At 39.6% G+C, this 18,340-nt stretch overlaps 1 protein-coding gene across 1 annotated transcript; it reads right to left on the bottom strand.

Annotated features, from left to right (window-relative positions):
- Positions 1 to 1,384: 1,384 nt before the first annotated feature.
- LOC116408030 (bactericidal permeability-increasing protein-like) lies at positions 1,385 to 18,124 on the bottom strand. The gene is made up of 15 exons (XM_031894756.1): positions 18,000 to 18,124; positions 16,804 to 16,918; positions 15,979 to 16,107; positions 15,296 to 15,451; positions 12,346 to 12,409; positions 10,315 to 10,378; positions 9,979 to 10,070; positions 9,582 to 9,773; positions 7,348 to 7,407; positions 7,092 to 7,259; positions 5,630 to 5,697; positions 5,450 to 5,492; positions 3,487 to 3,547; positions 2,921 to 2,997; positions 1,385 to 1,735 (listed from the first exon to the last, which is right to left on the bottom strand). Exons 1-15 carry the CDS (start codon positions 18,112 to 18,114, stop codon positions 1,697 to 1,699), a joined length of 1,443 nt encoding a protein of 480 aa, XP_031750616.1. The 5' UTR covers positions 18,115 to 18,124; the 3' UTR covers positions 1,385 to 1,696.
- Between the last annotated feature and the right edge of the window lie 216 nt (positions 18,125 to 18,340).

The following is an 18,340-nucleotide window of genomic DNA, read 5'->3' on the forward strand; positions in this document are numbered from 1 at the left end:
GAAATCCAAAATCTGGTTCCTCAACATGGCCGTTGCCAATTTCCTTTTTCTTTTGTGGTTGCCACTTGATGCGACTAACGCGATAACAGGCAACTGGCCTTTCGGATCCTACGCGTGCAAAGTTTATCATATGTGTTCAACATTCAACATGTACACAAGTATTTTCATCATGGCGGCCCTCAATGTTGACCGTGCAATATCGGTGGCCAAACCATTGTGGCATCACAAGTTTATAACTCGTTCTGTTTGTTACAGGACCTGCGCGTGTATTTGGATACTAACAGCTCTGGCTAGTCTCCCCGCAGTGTTTGTAAGTGCTGTACATACCGGGGGTAATCAAACAGTGTGTTCTTTGCTAATTCTTGGACAGGACGACCAGGAGTATAATAGCAGTGTAGCAAAAAGAGTTTGTTTAGCTATGGGGAGAGAAGCGTCATACTTTCTAATAGGACAAATGCAACTGACGATCATGGAACATTCATCAGGTTTCCGCATTTACGAGAACAGTGTATAGACAACGAGTGCTGTGCTAATGAAGAGACAGTTGCAATATGGCATGATACGATATTTAAGACATAGGGGTCAATCCACTAAAGGCCGAAAAAACGAGCATGCGCTAAAAATATTATCACTTATATTTGGAGAATTAATGATCAATTCACAAAAAGGACACTTGTCTGAATTAAGAAGCGTTTTTATTGTCGTTATTTATCTGCAATGACATATTTTTAAGTGTTAATTTAAAGCATGCAATATATTTATGCGTTATTTCGTAGCAAGCAATATTAGTGCACGCTATTATGCACGTAACCAAGGCAATGTGAAAATGTGGGCTGTGACAATCCTCGTAGATCCCTCCAACTTTCTGAAAACTTCCTGTGCCGAAAAAATGAACAATTGACAATGCCAGGAACAGCGTGGCTTCTGTGTGTTAGTGGGCGCAGGTAAGGCCCCAGTACCCCATACAGGCTGTATATTGCTGCTCTATTTAACCTATAGCGCCTCACTATTTCCCCCTCTGATAATCCCTCTAGAGTTGATCTTTCCCTGAAAACTCCAGGATGCATCACTCTAGGGAGATCACTAACTTGATTCTCTTATTGGAATATGAATGGGAGAGGGGCTGAATAGAGGGATAAATCATAAAAAGTAGAAATAACAATAAAATGGTAGTGTCACAGAGCCATAGTTTTTGGCTGCTGGGGGTCTGTGACCCCCCTCCCCCCCTTTTGAAAGCTGGAAATAGACAAAGGCAAATAATTCAAAAACTATATGAAATAAAAAATAAAGACTGAATGACCGATTTAACTTAAAGTTGAACTACACCCCTTAAAAAAATGTGAATCGTTGTTCTTCATTGTGCAAATTATTTTTCCATTTACCAAACAACATTTTAAAATAAAACATTTTGAAAATGAAACTAAAGTCCCATTCTACTTCCTGATCCCAAGCAGAAAAGTCAAACAACCAGAAGCCCACTGAGCCCACTCTAGATATAAACAAACCCCTCCCTTCCCCAAGCTACAGCCCATTATATTTTGAGCTAAAGAACAGCCCATTATACATAGGACATATAATTACACAAAGTTATGGAGAGTCACTGAGGTCCAGGAACACGACCTGATGTTACATTAGTTTCATTCATTTCATTATCCATTTCCCCATGTCCATCCAGCTCCTTGACTGCCATTCTTTCTTAATGATAGTGTACATTTGCCCCAAACAGGAGGTAGTGCTGAAAAGATAAAATGTGACATCATGTAAAAGTTCAATAACAAAAATAAGAATTATAGTTATAGATATGAAAGTGAAAGCACAGAAACTTAGGGCCACATTTACTAAGAAATTTGGAGATAAAGCCTTACTTCTAGATAATTTTGAGATTTACGAATGGGTTTTAGCCAGAACTCGATTTTTTCACTGTTGTTCCCTGAAAAATGTTAGTTTTTCGAAAATCATTCATGATTTATTAATGTTAAGGGGCACATTTACTAACCCACGAACGGGCCGAATGCGTCCGATTGCGTTTTTTTCGTAATGATCGGTAATTTTGCGATTTTTTTCAGCGTCTTTATGATTTTTGCGTAAAAATGCGAGTTTTTCGGCGTCTTTACGATTTTTGCGTAAAAACGCGAGTTTTTCGGCGTCTTTATGAAAGTTGCGCAAAGTCGCAATTTTTTCGTAGCGTTAAAACTTGCGCGAAACGTCGCGCCTTTTAAGTTTTAACGCTACGAAAAAGGCGCGACTTTGCGCGCAAGTGTTAACGCTACGAAAAAATCACGACTTTGCACAACTTTCGTAAAGACGCCGAAAAACTCGCGTTTTTACGCAAAAATCGTAAAGACGCCGAAAAACTCGCGTTTTTACGCAAAAATCGTAAAGACGCCGAAAAAATCGCAAAAAATACGAAAAAGTCGCAAAATGTTCGTTTCCAATCGGAATTTTTCCTATTCGGATTCGAAATCATGTCTTAGTAAATCAGCCCCTTAGTTAACTTTTTTTTGTCAAAAACAGGCTCTCCTTGAACTTTTAGTTAAAGTATATACGGTATGTGTTGGCCCTAGAGTGATGCAGCCTCCAGGGAAATGGTAATTTCAGAACAGTAGTTTTCAGAGTAACTGCTACGTGCGTAATATCGTGCACTAAAATCGTGCGCTAATATCACACGCGGCAAAATTTACGCAAAAATCGTAAAGACGCCGAAAAACTCGCGTTTTTACGCAAAAATCGTAAAGACGCCGAAAAAAATCGCAAAATTACCGATCATTACGAAAAAACCGCAATCGGACGCATTCGGCCCGTTCGTGGGTTAGTAAATGTGCCCCCTAGTCTGGCCGGTGTGGCGCTGGGTCTGGGTGCAGTCACACTCCCTGCCCCCACGGTAGTTACCCCACTGGCTGAAAGGAAAATGTGTACTTACCTCATATGTTTTAATCACAATATCCCTGAGCTGGATGTGCTCAATGAAAGTTAGTGGGAATCCATTCCTCAAGAAGTCTGAAGGAATAAAAAGTTTGGTTACATGAGGACCACCGATATGCTTTTACTAATATTTTATATATTGTCAGCAGTACAAAATGTCAGCTTGGTTGAACTTAGTATTATATGAAAACAATATATATATAATTATAATTAGGTTAATAGGAGTAACCAAGTGTTCCATAAAAATATACAGACATGACACCACAGGCCGAGTGCTCTTCGACTGGTCATTAAACTTCTAATATCCTTATATTTTAAACTATGTTGTAAACACTGCTTGCTCAACCAAACTGTTTCATACAACACTGTATCAATGCTTTAAGCATGCTGGGAGCTGTAGTCTAGCAACATAAGTCAGCATTTTTTCTCACGGGAACACAATTATACTGGCATTCGGGTTAAAACCCTGCATTGTGGGTAAGAAAACATGGGGATTTGCACAGGAAATTTGCACTTTGTATACCACACCCATTCATAAATGAGCCCTATTATCTTGCTACGTACCATTAACATGAGGAAGGACCACTGGGACAAATAAGTTCATGAGCTTATTAATTTCCGAAACCTAGAGAGCAATAGAAACAGATTACATTCTCTAAATATGTGCAACATGGTTCCTGTAGGTCTCTTTACAGAGATAGAAATGTCTAGAAATGTCTTTCTCTTTCTTACTAACCTTGTGGTACATGGGGAATTATCTGAGTTCGGTGTTAAGTGTTTGAGGAGTTCATGGGCCTTATTATAAGTATATGGACATTTTGGTCTCAAATGGTTTCTATAACTAGGCCTAAAGTCATACAGACAACAATGTCAATCAAATGGTTGCATATTTTAACAAGTTGATATTTCATATCACTTATTGCATAAATATTAAGGGAGAAGGAAAGGTAAAAACTTAGTAAGCTTTATCAGAAAGGTCTATGTAAGTACAGCCATAAGCACTTACAGAAACGCTGCACTGAGTCCTCTATCAAAAGAAACACAGGATTTCTTGTTTCCTTTTTTGTAAACATGTTCTTAGGGTATCTAACTTCCTCTCTCAGAAAAATACTTCATTCCAGGGGCCAGAATCTACACAGTTCTCTCCTCTCCTGCTCTCATAAGAATTCATAAAACTCACTCCCCCTCCCTTAGGAATGTGTAATCTAAGCTATAACGACTAGAGCTGCAGCAGGAAGCTATAAAGACCAAGCTAAGATGGCAGCTGCTGTCTTGAGCAAACAGATGGAGCTTCTAGGTCTCTTTAGTCATGTATGGTAATGCTTTCTGCTGAATAAATATAGCGTTCTAACTGGCACTAATATGGCGAATCTATTGGCAGTAAAATGCCAAAATGACTTTCCTTCTTTAAATATGAAGTATTATTTTGCAGCTCCTTGGAAGTGTAGTGGAGGAAAAGCAAAGTGACCTTTTCCTTAATTTGGATCTTCATCCCTTATGTCTACTAAGAAATCAATAAAACATTAATTAAACCCAATAGGATTACTTTACATCCAATAAGGGGTAATTATATCTTAGTTGGGATCAAGTACAGGTACTGTTTTATTATTACAGAGAAAAGGGAATCATTTAACCATTAAATAAACCCAATAGGGCTGTTCTGCCCCAATAAGGGGTAATTATATCTTAGTTGGGATCAAGTACAGGTACTGTTTTATTATTACAGAGAAAAGGGAATCATTTAATCATTAAATAAACCCAATAGGACTGTTCTGCCCCCAATAAGGGGTAATTATATCTTAGTTGGGATCAGGTACAGGTACTGTTTTATTATTACAGAGAAAAAGGAATCATTTAACCATGAAATAAACCCAATAGGGCTGTTCTGCCCCCAATAAGGGGTAATTATATCTTAGTTGGGATCAAGTACAGGTACTGTTTTATTATTACAGAGAAAAGGGAATCATTTAACCATTAAATAAACCCAATAGGGCTGTTCTGCCCCCAATAAGGGGTAATTATATCTTAGTTGGGATCAAGTACAGGTACTGTTTTACTTTTACAGAGAAATCAATTTTCAAAATCTGAGTCTATGGGAGACAGGCTTTCCGTAATTCGGAGCATTCTGGATATCAGGTTTCCGGATAAGGGATTCCATACCGGTATATCCAATGGTGAATTCTAACATTCACCGATTAATAAATATACCTCTAAAAATCCCATAGGAATAGAACAGAATTTACTATGGTGAGTTCTAATGTCAAACTTTGATAAATCTGCCCCAAAGTGTATGATTTTTTAAAAAAGTGTTTGTGAAATAGAATTATTAACTACAGTTTAGTGGATTGTCTATAGTAGCAACAGTTTTCCTTTACTTATTGACAAAGCACAATTATACAGTTATAAAGTGCCGAACAGAAGGGCTGATTTGGTTCAACTGTCGGTTCTCTCTGTCAGCTGAAAAGTATGTAAAGATTAGTGAATATGTTGATATTGTTGGGCAAATAATTCATGGCCCAGGACTCACTGAAAAAGGTCCAACATCAGAGTGAGACAGAGAAACTTCCACGCTAGAAACAACAGAAATCACATTAATGTGAGAACATTTTATATAATTCTTATTAAAAATATATATATATATTATCTATTATAATTGTATAGATTATATTTACATTTTACATTTAAATGCTAATTTTAAAATACTTACTTGCCATTCTCTAGAGAGAGTACTACGTTCCCAGAATTCACTGCCACCTTTGCAAAGGCATTTGTTTTCTAGAGAGGAAACACGGCGGTGTTAGTGAAGGTTTAGAAACAATGAAAGCTCATTATTACCTACAGCTTAAGGGTAGGGGAGCACGGGGCATTTTCTCCATTCCCTGTAAATGTATGCATTTTTGCACCAAAGGGTGCGGGTCATCCTGTTCTGCTCCTAGCCTAAAGGTGGCCAGACACAGGTCTATTCTAGCTGCCGATATTGGTCCCTTAGACTGAATTAGCAGCTTATCTGCCTGTGTATGAGCACTAACGACAGGCCTGCCCGACCGACATCTGGCCTGAAATCGGCAAGATCTTGGTTGGGTAGGTTTGATTTTTCGTCGGATCGGGGACCGCTTCAGCTCATTGATGCAGTCCTTGAACTGACGGGCGCCTATACCCACCGTTCTAATTATATCATTTGGCCCCAGGGCCAAACAACAGAATTAACCCGATGTTGTCTACCGGTAGGTGGGGATATCGGGAAAAGATCCACTCGCTTGGCAACCTCGCCAAGTGAGCGGATCTTAGCGTGTATGGTCACCTTTAGTCATACCTGCTCTCATTAGGACCCTCTTTATTCTCTGATGTTACTAATTCACTGCTCTATAAGGGCCGGACTTACCAAAATTCTCATTTGTGAAATTTCATAACTTTTTCTACTTTTCGAAATCTTAAAAAACCTGTACGCTTATTTATTCAAAATTCCAAATAAAAACAACACAAGTGAAAAATACCATTAAAAAAAACAAATTTGAATACCTTGAATTCGTTTTTTGCTCATAATTTTTGAATGGGTCCACAGGCTCAAGGAAAGAGTCAACAATTCAATAAGTGCTTTAAATTTTACTTCCATTGACTTCATGACCTCGCGGGCATGCTTAATAGATATTGAAAATTCGACTGTTTTAAACCATGATTCAAATTTATGATTTTTGGTGAAAATGAAAATATGAATGTATAGGAATATTCACCCCAACCATACATCCTCTACAACTAACTAAATATTACTGATCACTGAACTGTTACTAAATCAACTTAAGTACAGGGTAATACCCAGCCATCAACTGAATGAGGTTTTTGCATTTGGAATTAGGTTTCTGATGAAACATTTTTGTTGTATAACTAAGACTTAGGGGCAGAAGGTCAATAAAACAAGTGATATTTATAGCATGCGGTAAAAATTTAATCGCTTATTTTTTGCGATGTAACGCTCGGATTCACTAAAAGGACAGGTGTCATAAGACGCGATGTTCTTTGCGTTATTTCCCGCCACGTGCGTTATTTCCCCGCCACGTACCTTACTTCCCGCCGCGTGCAATATGTCTAGTGTCTATACCTGCCTAACTCTGTTGCTTACTTGGTGTAAAACATTTCAACAAATTTTTACATTTCAGAAAGTGCAGACCCACCGCTTGAAGGAGAAATAGAGGGGCCAGGGAGGAGTTGGGCAGAATGGCATAAGCCTGGATGTTTCCCACTGGCGAAAGAGTCACACCTCCTGGGTTAATATTCAGAGCTGGCGTTGAGGCAGCTGACATCTCCAGCTTCATGGGCATATTGGGGTACATCTTGGAAACCTATAGATTCATATATATCATTTACTTAGAGTCAAAACAGTGAAACTGACACCATTTCAAACAGAAAACAGATGACTGCATACAGTACCGACGGTATTACTCTTTGCAATAAATTAGTGTCCAAATGAATGCCGAATTTCTTTGGGATCTATAGCAAAAAAAAAAAAGAAAAATGCTATTGCATCTTATCGGAAGGACATTTTAGTTTGTTGCCAAAATGTAGACCAAAAGTAATGCAGTTTTATACAGTAGTAGGATAATTTAATTATACAACCTAACGGAGAAGAAAAGGCATTTTATTGCCAATAGATTCGCCACGTTAGTGCCACCTAGAACGCTATATTTATTCTGCAGAAACCTTTACTGTACCTGAGTAAATAGCCCTAGAAGCTTTCTCCATTTGCCTAAGACAGCAGCTGCCATTTTAAAGGGGAAGGAAAGGCTAAGTCACTTGGGGGTGCTAAAATGTTAAGCACCCCCAGGTGACTTGAATCGCTTACCTCATACCCCAGGCTGGTGCCTCTATTAGGAGAAAACCGCACCAGCCCGGGGCACCTGAGGCAATTCGCTTCCTCCTTCCGGCTTCCATTACCTGTGACTCCGAGTCCGGCGCATGAGCAGTAGAGTGAAAAAGCCGACTTCTCGGTTAAAGTTCGGCTTTTCACTCTACTGCGCATGCGCGCCCAGCGAGAGAGGAAGGAGGAAGCGATCGCTGCTACCCCGGGCTGGTGCTGTTTTCTCCATACAGGGGCACCAGCCCGGGGTAGAAGGTAAGCGATCTAAGTCACTTGGGGGTACCTAACATTTTGGCACCCCCAAGTGACTTAGCCTTTCCTTCTTCTTTAAGTAGCTACCTTTGTTGACAAAAAATCAGACAAGAAATCCTGTGTTTCTTTTCTGTGAGTGCTTATGGCTGTATTTACATAGACCTTTCTGATAAAGATTACTTAGTTTTTACCTTTCCTTCTCCTTTAATGAAACTTAGGGTCAGATTTATCAAAAGGTGAGTTTAGTAGGTGAGCTAAATCCATAAAAACCTACTCACGTACATTCTATTCAATCCTATAGGATTTTAAAAAGTTTAACTGTTGAACTCCCACTGATAAATACGCTTCTAAAAATCCCATAGTAATGACTAGAACGTGGGTGAGTTGTAACTAAGCACTAATCTCGCATTTTCATAAATCTGCCCCTTATCAACATTTTTGTTTTCTTGCCTTTAGAAGTTTTAGAAACCGCAACTAAACTAATTTCCACGAATGTCAGTCATTTATCAAATGATTCGAATTTAAAAGAGCACGAACCAAAAAAGACGCAGAAAAAAACATGGAAGATAACTAGGGCAACTTTTTTATACTGTCGCACAATTGCCAGAATGAAAAAACCCCGAAACCTCTAAAACCACAAAGCAAAGAAAGATCTTCCAGAAGTAAAAGAGAAACCTGCCATTGACTTCTACTTGATCTCGCCAGGTTTTAAATGGCCTGTTTTCATTGTAGTGTGTAGAGAGCATGTATTTTGCCTAGAAAAACTCCCATTGATGTCTATATAAAGTTGCAAGTTTTACATTTAGGTTTTTACATTTTTTGTGCTAAATAAATATCTAATATTTACGTTTTTGAAACCACAATTCGAATTTGGGAGCAACACGTTTCAAACTGAATCTGAATGTTGAGAGTTCGCCCCCGTAGTGTTGCATAGAGTCACTGCTGGAAGATCATATGGATCCTTTACTACTTTATGAGAGGGGTTAGGGGTACTGTTAAGAGTTCTGGTCAAACTTAGTAGTAAAGCAGAACAAAAGTGTTGAAAGGAACATCCCCTTTATTTGTATTTAAAAGGCATTGGGAAATACTTATTCCTTACAATGCAATAAATGAGCCGTACTCACAGAACTTAGTATGAAATAAAAATAGAGAAAATTTATTACAGCTTACAGCTAACGTTTCGGCTGCTTCCACAGCCTTTTTCAAAGTGGAAGCAGCCGAAACGTTAGCTGTATGCTATAATAAATTTTCTCTATTTTTATTTCATACTAAGTTCTGTGAGTGCGGCTCATTTTTTGCATGTGGATATTCGTTTTGATACTGCACCCAGGCATGCAGTATTTTCTTTAACGTGAGTGCCTGTTGCCATTGGTCTTCTATTCCTTACAATATATGTCTATAGTGAGTGCTGTTCAGGGAATGGAAAAAGTGCTAATGGTAAAAACGATCAGAGACTGAAAACAATCATGGAACACAATACTCACCCATGCACAAAAACATTAATATCAATATATTTACAAAATGGCAGATTTGAGTTGAATTTTATCTTTTTTACCATATTATCAGTCAAAGTGAGGACAAGAGCCCCAGCCCTCTGATAAGTGAGAAGAGCGGTGTTGAACACATAGTCAGAGACGGCAAAGTAAACCATGTGATCTTGTTCTGGAGGCAGCGACATCGCCGGGGGTGTGAGGGGCGGAGCAAATATTGGAGGGTGATGGATATGACTCATCCCGTAGAATTTCCCCTGTAAGAGGAAACAGTCATTAAAGATATACGTTGGTGGTTACACAGTGGATCAAGCAGAATTTAATTTGGGAATAATGAGTAATAAATCTTATTAAACAAGAACCTTCCATATTTATAAAGCATAATTAAGTATACAAATAAGCTCAATGTTACCATATAAGTGTTTTTAACCAATTAGGAATGTCATTTCATTCAAACTATACCTTTACAAAAACATCAACCCAATTTGCCATCACAGAAGGAGGTCCCATCAGAGAGTAATCAAGGCCAGATATGTGGTCAATTTTTTTATTCACTGTAAAACAGAAACATTAAAAAAAATAATGAATATTTTGACCTTAAAAAATAGATTCCACATTACTGACAATTTTTATTTTTTCTAATACAGTTTTTTTTGTTTTGATTGTTATTATATAATACAGGGTATATTTTTACAATAAGGAAATAAACAGGAAATAAAAAATTCTCAGCCTATACCCAAAACTTTAATCCTATTTTCAATAAGTATGGAGTTTGGTCCCACCATTGTGGGGGATTACCTGGTTGATTGCGGAGAAAGGATGACACGTCAGAATTAATAAATTTATTAACCTCTGGGCAGATCTAAAAAGAAAAAAAGAGTGGGTTTAACAGCCTGATTGGTGGTTACTATGGGCAGGGGTACACGGGAGATTAGTCGCCCCGCAACAAATCTTCGTTGTCATGGGCAACTAATCTCACCGCGATGCCATACCACCGGCTAGAATGTAAATCGCTAACTACACTAGATAAATTCTAACTACACTAGATACAATCTTGTAACTCAGTGCTGTCCAACTGGCGGCCCGCGACCCCCCTCTGTGTGGCCCCCCACCTGTCTGGCTGCTTTGATGGCTTACTCTTGTGTAAGCTTTAAATGGTATCAGTACTGTGATTAACTGCCCCCCCTGCATGGTTCTCACCTCAGATTAAGGCTGTAATCAGGCTGTATTGTTTAAATATGTAATCCCCTGTGTTGTTTACACCTTTTAATCTCTGCATTGTTCACCCCCTGCAGTGTTCACACCTCAGGCTCAGGCTGTAATCACCCATATTGTTCCCCTGTTCACACCTCAGAAGCAGTAGAAACCCACAAATAATCCCTGCACACTACAAAAAGAACACATACTGAGGTGGTACTGCAATTAAAAAGTTGTTTAATATATAGTTATTGTGCAGACTGTAGGATCATTGCCAGCATTGTGTCACTGTAGGCTGCCTGTGTGTGCCGTACACACAGGCATCATAGGGCAAGCAGAGTATGGCACACACAGGCAGAGTATGGCACACACAGGCCAAGTATGGCACAAACCAGCCAAGAATGGCAAACACAGTGAAAGTATGGCACACGCAGGCAGGGTAGGGAAGGCAGAGTATGGCACACACAGGCCAAGTATGGCACAAACCAGCCAAGAATGGCACACAGTGAAAGTATGGCAGGGTAGGGAAGGCAGAGTATGGCACACACAGGCAGGGTAGGGAAGGCAGAGTATGGCACACACAGGCAGGGTAGGGAAGGCAGAGTATGGCACACACAGGCCAAGTATGGCACAAACCAGCCAAGAATGGCACACAGTGAAAGTATGGCAGGGTAGGGAAGGCAGAGTATGGCACACACAGGCAGGGTAGGGAAGGCAGAGTATGGCACACACAGGCAGGGTAGGGAAGGCAGAGTATGGCACACACAGGCAGGGTAGGGCAGGCAGAGTATGGCAGGTTTTTGCTGTACTATAACCATTAATATGGGTATGGTCATGTGATAACATGGGTGTGGTTTCAAGTGGGTGCGGTTTCAAAAAGGGGAGTGGTCAAAACTGGCTTCCATTATCGGCCCTCCACCACGTAGGTCGGAAAAATTCTGGCCCTCGGTACAACAGATGTTGGACAGCACTGTTGTAACTGATAAATAGTTGGTTCTATTGATTTAGGGCTTACTGGTTACTGAGTCAGTTCACAGTACTAAAAGCTTACTATCTAAATTAGCAGTCAACAGTACATTGATGTACAATCATGCTATAAATATACATTAACAACAAAAAATGAGAGTTTTAGTAAGTGATTAAAAATATGTTTCAAAAATACTACTATAGTTTATATACATAAGCAGGGGACATTCAATCTGTAAAAGGAGTAAAGACAAATAAAAGATAAGCTCTATATAATACCATGGGGTATGTTCTTACACAGGAAGATATAGGGTCAGATGCCATTTGTAAATGGTTCCGTACAGGCTGTAAAGACTGAAAACTTTTCTCATATAAAATAGAACAGTATTTTTTCATTTTTTTAAGTTACTAATCCTTTAACATAGACTGTCGCCAAACCTACAAAAATGACTCTGGAGTAGGAAAGGACAAAACAGTAGGTACTTTCTTCTTATATAGTGGATGTCAGGCCTGTGTCCATACTTGGCACTCGTGTTCTGCACTCGGCACCCTGCCCTGTCATTAGTTAATGAGCCCTACAATGCCAGTTACAGCCTTGTTAGTTCACTTAACCTTTGCACAAAAAGGATCAAATTCCATATTTTGTAGTTTATCCGTTACAGGTACCTTGTTCTCCAATTCTTTTCTTATTTCCGATTCAACTGCACCGTGGAAAAGTTCAACCAACCAACTGCAATGAAAGGAAACATGCTGTTTGTTGACAGATATCATACACTTGCTTTGTACTTATAACCTAAATAAGATGGCTTTCAACAAACACCAGGGTTCAAATCCAGAGCAGTCACTGCAAGGAGTTTGTATGTTCTCCCTGTGTTATCCCTACAATAATTGGCTGATAATGAAACTAACCATAGAGTGTGTCAATGTAGATGACTTTGATAGTAAGCTCTCCTGGGGCAAGGCCTGATGTAAATAATGTGTAATCTTTGTAAACAACTAATAGATTGGAGCTACAGAAAAATAAAGAATAATCATTTAATTTTCTGTATATATTATACATCTGAGGAGCCAGCTAATAAAGGCTTCCCTTTTAATATGCCCAGCTCTAGTAATTTAGCTACTGACGCATGGGTCACTCGGGAGGGAATTAAAAAGAGACTTGAACATGTAAAGGTAAACAAAGGTCCAGGACCGGATGGGATTCATCCAAGGGTATTAAACGAACTGAGCGCTGTGATTGCCATGGGCTGGCATGGTGCCAAGAGACTCGCGAATTGCTAATGTGGTGCCGTTATTTAAAAAAGGATCCCGTTCTCAGCCTGAAAACTATAGGCCTGTTAGTCTGACATCAGTAGTAGGAAAGCTTTTGGAAGGGGTAATAAGGCATAGGGTACTTGAATTCATTGCAGTTCACAATAAAAATAAATAAAAAGTAAACTTTATGAGAAAGGTCTATGTAAATATGGCCATAAGCATTCACAGAAACGCTGCACTGACTTCTCTGTCAAAAGATTAGTTGTGTCTGTTTTCCTCTGCTAGAGACACACAGCTCTCTGTTCTCTCTCCTGCTCCCCCTCCATCAAGAATGCTAAGAACTCACTCCCCCCCCTTAGGAATGTGGATCTGAGCCAATCAGCAGGAAGCTGACTCACAGTCTTACTAACTGAGCATGTTCACTTGGTCTGGGTGTCTGTGCAGGAGTGAGGCATTATGGGAACTTTATTTAAACAGCTCAGTGTTTTTTCTTCCTGTTCTGATCATCTGAACAGGTGAAATATGGGGAGACTTAAGGGCACTATTGAGACAACTGAAGGTATGTCTGCAGCTTGAGATTGACTCTTTGTTAGCCTTTCCTTCTACTTTAACAGATCTTGCCAGACTAATTTAGCTGGCTTTTATGAGGAGGTGAGTAGGAACCTCGATGCTGGAATGGCAGTTGATGTCATCTACTTGGACTTTGCTAAAGCGTTTGATACAGTATCTCACAGAAGGTTAATGATCAAATTGAGGAATATTGGCCTAGAACATAATATTTGTAATTGGATAGAGAACTGGCTGAAGGATAGATTACACAGAGTGGGGGTAAATGGAACATTTTCTAATTGGGCCAGTGTGGTTAGTGGGTACCGCAGGGGTCAGTCCTTGGTCCTTTGCTTTTTAACTTGTTTATTAATGACCTAGAGGTGCTGACAACACTAAATTGTGCAAAACTATAAGTTCCATGCAGGATGATGCCACTTTGCAGGGAGATTTGATTAAATTGGAAAACTGAGCAGCAAACTGGAAAATGAGGTTCAATGTGGACAAGTGTAAAATTATGCATTTTGGTAGAAATAATATAAACGCGAACTATCTACTAAATAGTAGTGTCTTAGGGGGAACCTTACTGAAGAAGGATCTAGGGGTCTTTTTTAGAAAACAAGTTGTCTAATTCAAGGCAGTGTCATTCTGTGGCTACTAAAAAAAAATGACTTGTATAAAAAGGGCATTGACTCAAAGGATGAAAACATAATTTTGCCTCTTTATAAGTCCCTGGTAAGGCCTCACCTTGAGTATGGGGGGCAGTTTTGGGCTCCAGTCCTTGGAAGGATATTACTGAGCTGGAGAGAGTGCAGAGACTGCAACTAAACTGGTAAAGGGGATGGAAGGGTTAAACTATGAGGTTAGACTGTCAGGGTTGGGGTTGTTTGTTTTCTCTGGAAAAGAGGCGCTTGCGAGGGGACATGATTACTCTGTACAAGTACATTAGAGGGGATTATGGGCAGATGGGGGATGTTCTTTTTTCCCATAAAAACAATCAGCGCACCAGAGGCCCCCCCTTTAGATTAGAGGAACGGAGCTTCCATTTAAAGCAGCGTAGGGGGTTCCTCACGGTGAGGGCAGTGAGGTTGGGGAATGCCCTTCCTAGTGATGGGGTAATGGCAGATTCTGTTAATGCCTATAAGAGGGGCCTGGATGAGTTCTTGAACAATCAGAATATCCAAGGCTATTGTGATACTAATATCTACAGTTAGTATTAGTAGTTGTATATATAGTTTATGTATGTGAGTGTATAGATTGGTTAGTATAGGTTGTGTGTGCTGGGTTTACTTGGAAGGGTTGAACTTCATGGTCCTTTTTTAACCCTATGCAACGTGGCCACCCCTTCTCATAGCTGAAACCTACCATTCCCTTTATCAGCTTTGTTGACTTCAAATTATATCCCATTTAAGCACCAAAGACAAGAATTGCTGTGTATATGGGACCTTGATGCTTTGTGAAATGAAAGTAATACATGTGTCTTCCCATTAATCTTTACTCCTTACACGCCGATGACACAAGGAAATCGTCAGATTGGACCGTTAGGGCACTGGGAAAAACCCGGGCCAGACCCGAACGTCCCCGGCACTCCTGCAATCTGCCGGTCTCCCCCCCCGATGATGCACCACAGGTGAGTTTCATTTATGCGTGCTTGGGGGAGGGGGTCGCAGGGTGTTGGGTGCTCCTCTCTTTCTCCTCCTCTCTTCAATTTGTAACATAAAAATGATCTAAATATTTAACACCACAGTGGACTCACACCCCAGTTCTACTCAAATCAATGTATTAAGTGGCTGACCACCTTAGAAATATGACTTACCCTATGGTTCCAGACATGTGCACCTCAACATTGGCAATACGGCAGCTGCAGTCTGCTACGGAAACTGTTGGTTTTCCATGTTCAATATTTCTCAAATTAAGTCCAATAGACATGCCGAGCCCCCCAACTTTGAGATTAAAAGTGCCGTCTTCATGTCTACCAATAAAGAACATGACTGAGAAGTGATCAGATGTAGCCTGTACAAACCATGCATGAAAGTTTAGGTAGGTGCCCATTCGATTGATGTTAAGGAGGTGGTCTAGTTTTATCCTATGTCAGGCCTTTATAGTAGGTGATACCCCTAGTCTACAAAGACATAACAAAGTCAAATGTCAGATGGACCAAAATCAGTAGGTTATAATGAGTAGGGGCAAGTAAAATCTGTGTATGATTGCATAATCTGTTAGGAATAATAATAATTAAGGGATCAACACATTTTAATAACTTTTCTTATTATACACTAACTTTGATTAAAGTCTGTGTTTATAGCATAACTTGGATCTACAGCCATAACCCTGCATCTAAATAAAACAGTATTGCCCTCAGGGGATACAGAACAATTTTCAGAGCTCCCACTCAATTTGCCAAGCCATATCTACAAGGTTTCTAGCAAGCTTTCTCTATTGTATCTGCTTTAAAAGCCATATAACATGCAGATTTATAGTAGTACAGTTATGTCTTACATAAATGAATAGCGAACATCCCATCGTCCATTAACTTCGAAAAAACCTCCAGACGTAGACAGCTTCAGACCAACATTTGGAATGGGACTGACTTGGAAACCGGGCAACTGGACATTTCCTAAATTCATGCTGCCAAAAAACAATGTTGAAAGAACAAGTAACTATCTTCAATTTAGAAACAAAAGTCCCTGCATGTAGCAATATGACTGTATAAACATGTAAGTGCGGCTCTATTCGGTGCTCCTGCTGCCCATAGAAGGAATGTATACATCCAAAAAAGACATAATCCAACTGGTTCTCACATAAACAGCAACGTACAGTGGTTTTGATGTCCTTTATTCAGATCTTAGCAGACGTTCTATACCCATTAAGGACTATTGCAGATGGGATGTTTTGATGTCCATGCTTAATCTCATCCAGAGAAGATGAGAAAACACCCAAGTTTACTTTCCTAGCAGAATGAATGTAATTTATCAGTGGTAGAACATATGCATAATGAAATTACCTCTCAAAGGTGCTGCAAGAGGCAACCAAACATCGAATCTGCCATTGCCCTAACAAAGCTGTAAAGAGGGAGAGGCATGCATTTAATCGTAACTATATACGTGCATTCCTGAGTGAATTAAACAGCTGGAGATACTGTTTAATACCATGTAGATGTTAAACATAGGTAAGTTAAATTTTATCAGCACAACTGTAAGGAAAGTTGCTCAACATGTATTGCTTCTATGCATTGCTGCTTTGCTCTTTGTTGCCTTGGTCAAGCATGGAGTCCTATTTGGTTTTTTTATTTACCAATGTAGGCGAGAACCTTCTTCCACTCACCTAAAAAATTTGTAATTTGCATGTCCGAGGAACCCAAGGCCATAGGTGCCTGATATATCTTTCAGCTGAATGTGGGATAGTTGCTGCTGCAATGCAATCACACCTTCCTGAAGGGCTGTAGTTGAGATAATGCATTTATTATATTAGTGAGACATTTGTTATTATAATACTGATTACATTACTGTGATGTGAAATGTTGCCACTTGGTAATAATTTGCAACAATAAATACAGTCACATGACACATAGCCTGTTTAATCAATTGCCAAATACCATAAACTACTGAGGTTACTATCCCAAACATTTTAGTCTAGTTAAATATGAAATGATAGGTTACTTAGCCTCCATATAATTAACCCTATTATAAAACAGAGGAAGGTCCCTTGTGAAAGAAGTTGCAACAGGCAAAGGTAAACAGGCATCAAGAATAACCTTATGCTAAAGCCAATATCCCAACAATGCAGCTCAGATGTGGGTGAGGAGCCTGAAGACCCTGAGGAGCAGCAATATCCAGAACCAAGTGTTCCAGACTAGATGACATAGTTGCTTAAAAAAAAGATGGATAGAAACTCCACAAAGGACAAAAAATCAATACCAAAATCAAGCTGGTGAAAAAAAGCTACCGGGCGGCACAAAAACAAGAGATAAATGGGAAAAAAATACAAAAACAGTGCTTTTAAAAATGAAGACTTTCAAAACAGGGCAAAAGTCTATCTTACTCTCTGCTCCCAGAAAGTCAAAATCAAGTAGATTTGAATATATTTTGAAAGAAACAAGGGAATTCATGAGAATGATGAACAGTGCTCTAGACCAGTGAACCATAGAAAAAATCTGGTTGGGTTGGTATGAGTTACTCTTCTGGAGTAAAAATTTACAACTGATTTATCAGCATGAAGGGCTGCTTAGTACTAAACTCCAATGTAAAGGCCTGGAATAGGGGCTAAGTCCTAATTTAAATCCAATCCGGGAGCTATGTCCCCCCTTGTCTGTGTGGGTTTCCTCTGACCACTGTGGTTTCCTCCAAAACCAATGTATCTGCAATGAACCAACTATAGGGGATTGCAGTGATAAAAACAAAGTCATAGCATAAGTAAAAGCAAAATAAAGCCTTCCAGACTGAAACGCAGTATTTACCCTAAGTATTTAATAACAAGTCTCTGCATTATGTTGTTTCTATTGGGAGGAATATCAAACCTACCATAGTCCAGTCCTTTCTGTGTGACTCTCACCACCAACCCCGGGTTCTCGGCATCTGCAGTCCCCACAAAGGCAGCTATGGAAAACAATAAGGTTAATCTGTAGGCAAAGTCCATGCCTGCGGCATGTAAAGCTCCTGGCACTGGAACAAATAAGATGAGTTCTCAGTGTGCCTAGAGCCCATTTTATACAGTTGAATCCAGGGCAATTTGTAGACATAACAAGGAAGTAGAGCCATTCTGGGCTGACTGGTTTGGTGATTTGCTTTCCAGGAAAAACCCACTGCTTGGTGTCTTTGAGCCAGATTTTTTTTACATTTCATATTAAAGAGCTGATTTCAGA

This window comes from Xenopus tropicalis, chromosome 10 (assembly GCF_000004195.4).
Source record: "Xenopus tropicalis strain Nigerian chromosome 10, UCB_Xtro_10.0, whole genome shotgun sequence".
Lineage (NCBI taxonomy): Eukaryota > Metazoa > Chordata > Amphibia > Anura > Pipidae > Xenopus > Xenopus tropicalis.

Excerpts from the sequence above, each read along its gene's own strand:
- LOC116408030 (XM_031894756.1), bottom strand. The coding sequence starts at position 18,114 with ATGGACTTTGCCTACAGATTAACCTTATTGTTTTCCATAGCTGCCTTT. Across the intron at positions 9,774-9,978 it reads GGGTTGATGTTTTTGTAAAG|GGGAAATTCTACGGGATGAG; the intron begins GTATAGTTTGAA and ends TTCCTCTTACAG. Across the intron at positions 5,493-5,629 it reads CTCTCTCTAGAGAATGGCAA|CGTGGAAGTTTCTCTGTCTC; the intron begins GTAAGTATTTTA and ends TGTTGTTTCTAG.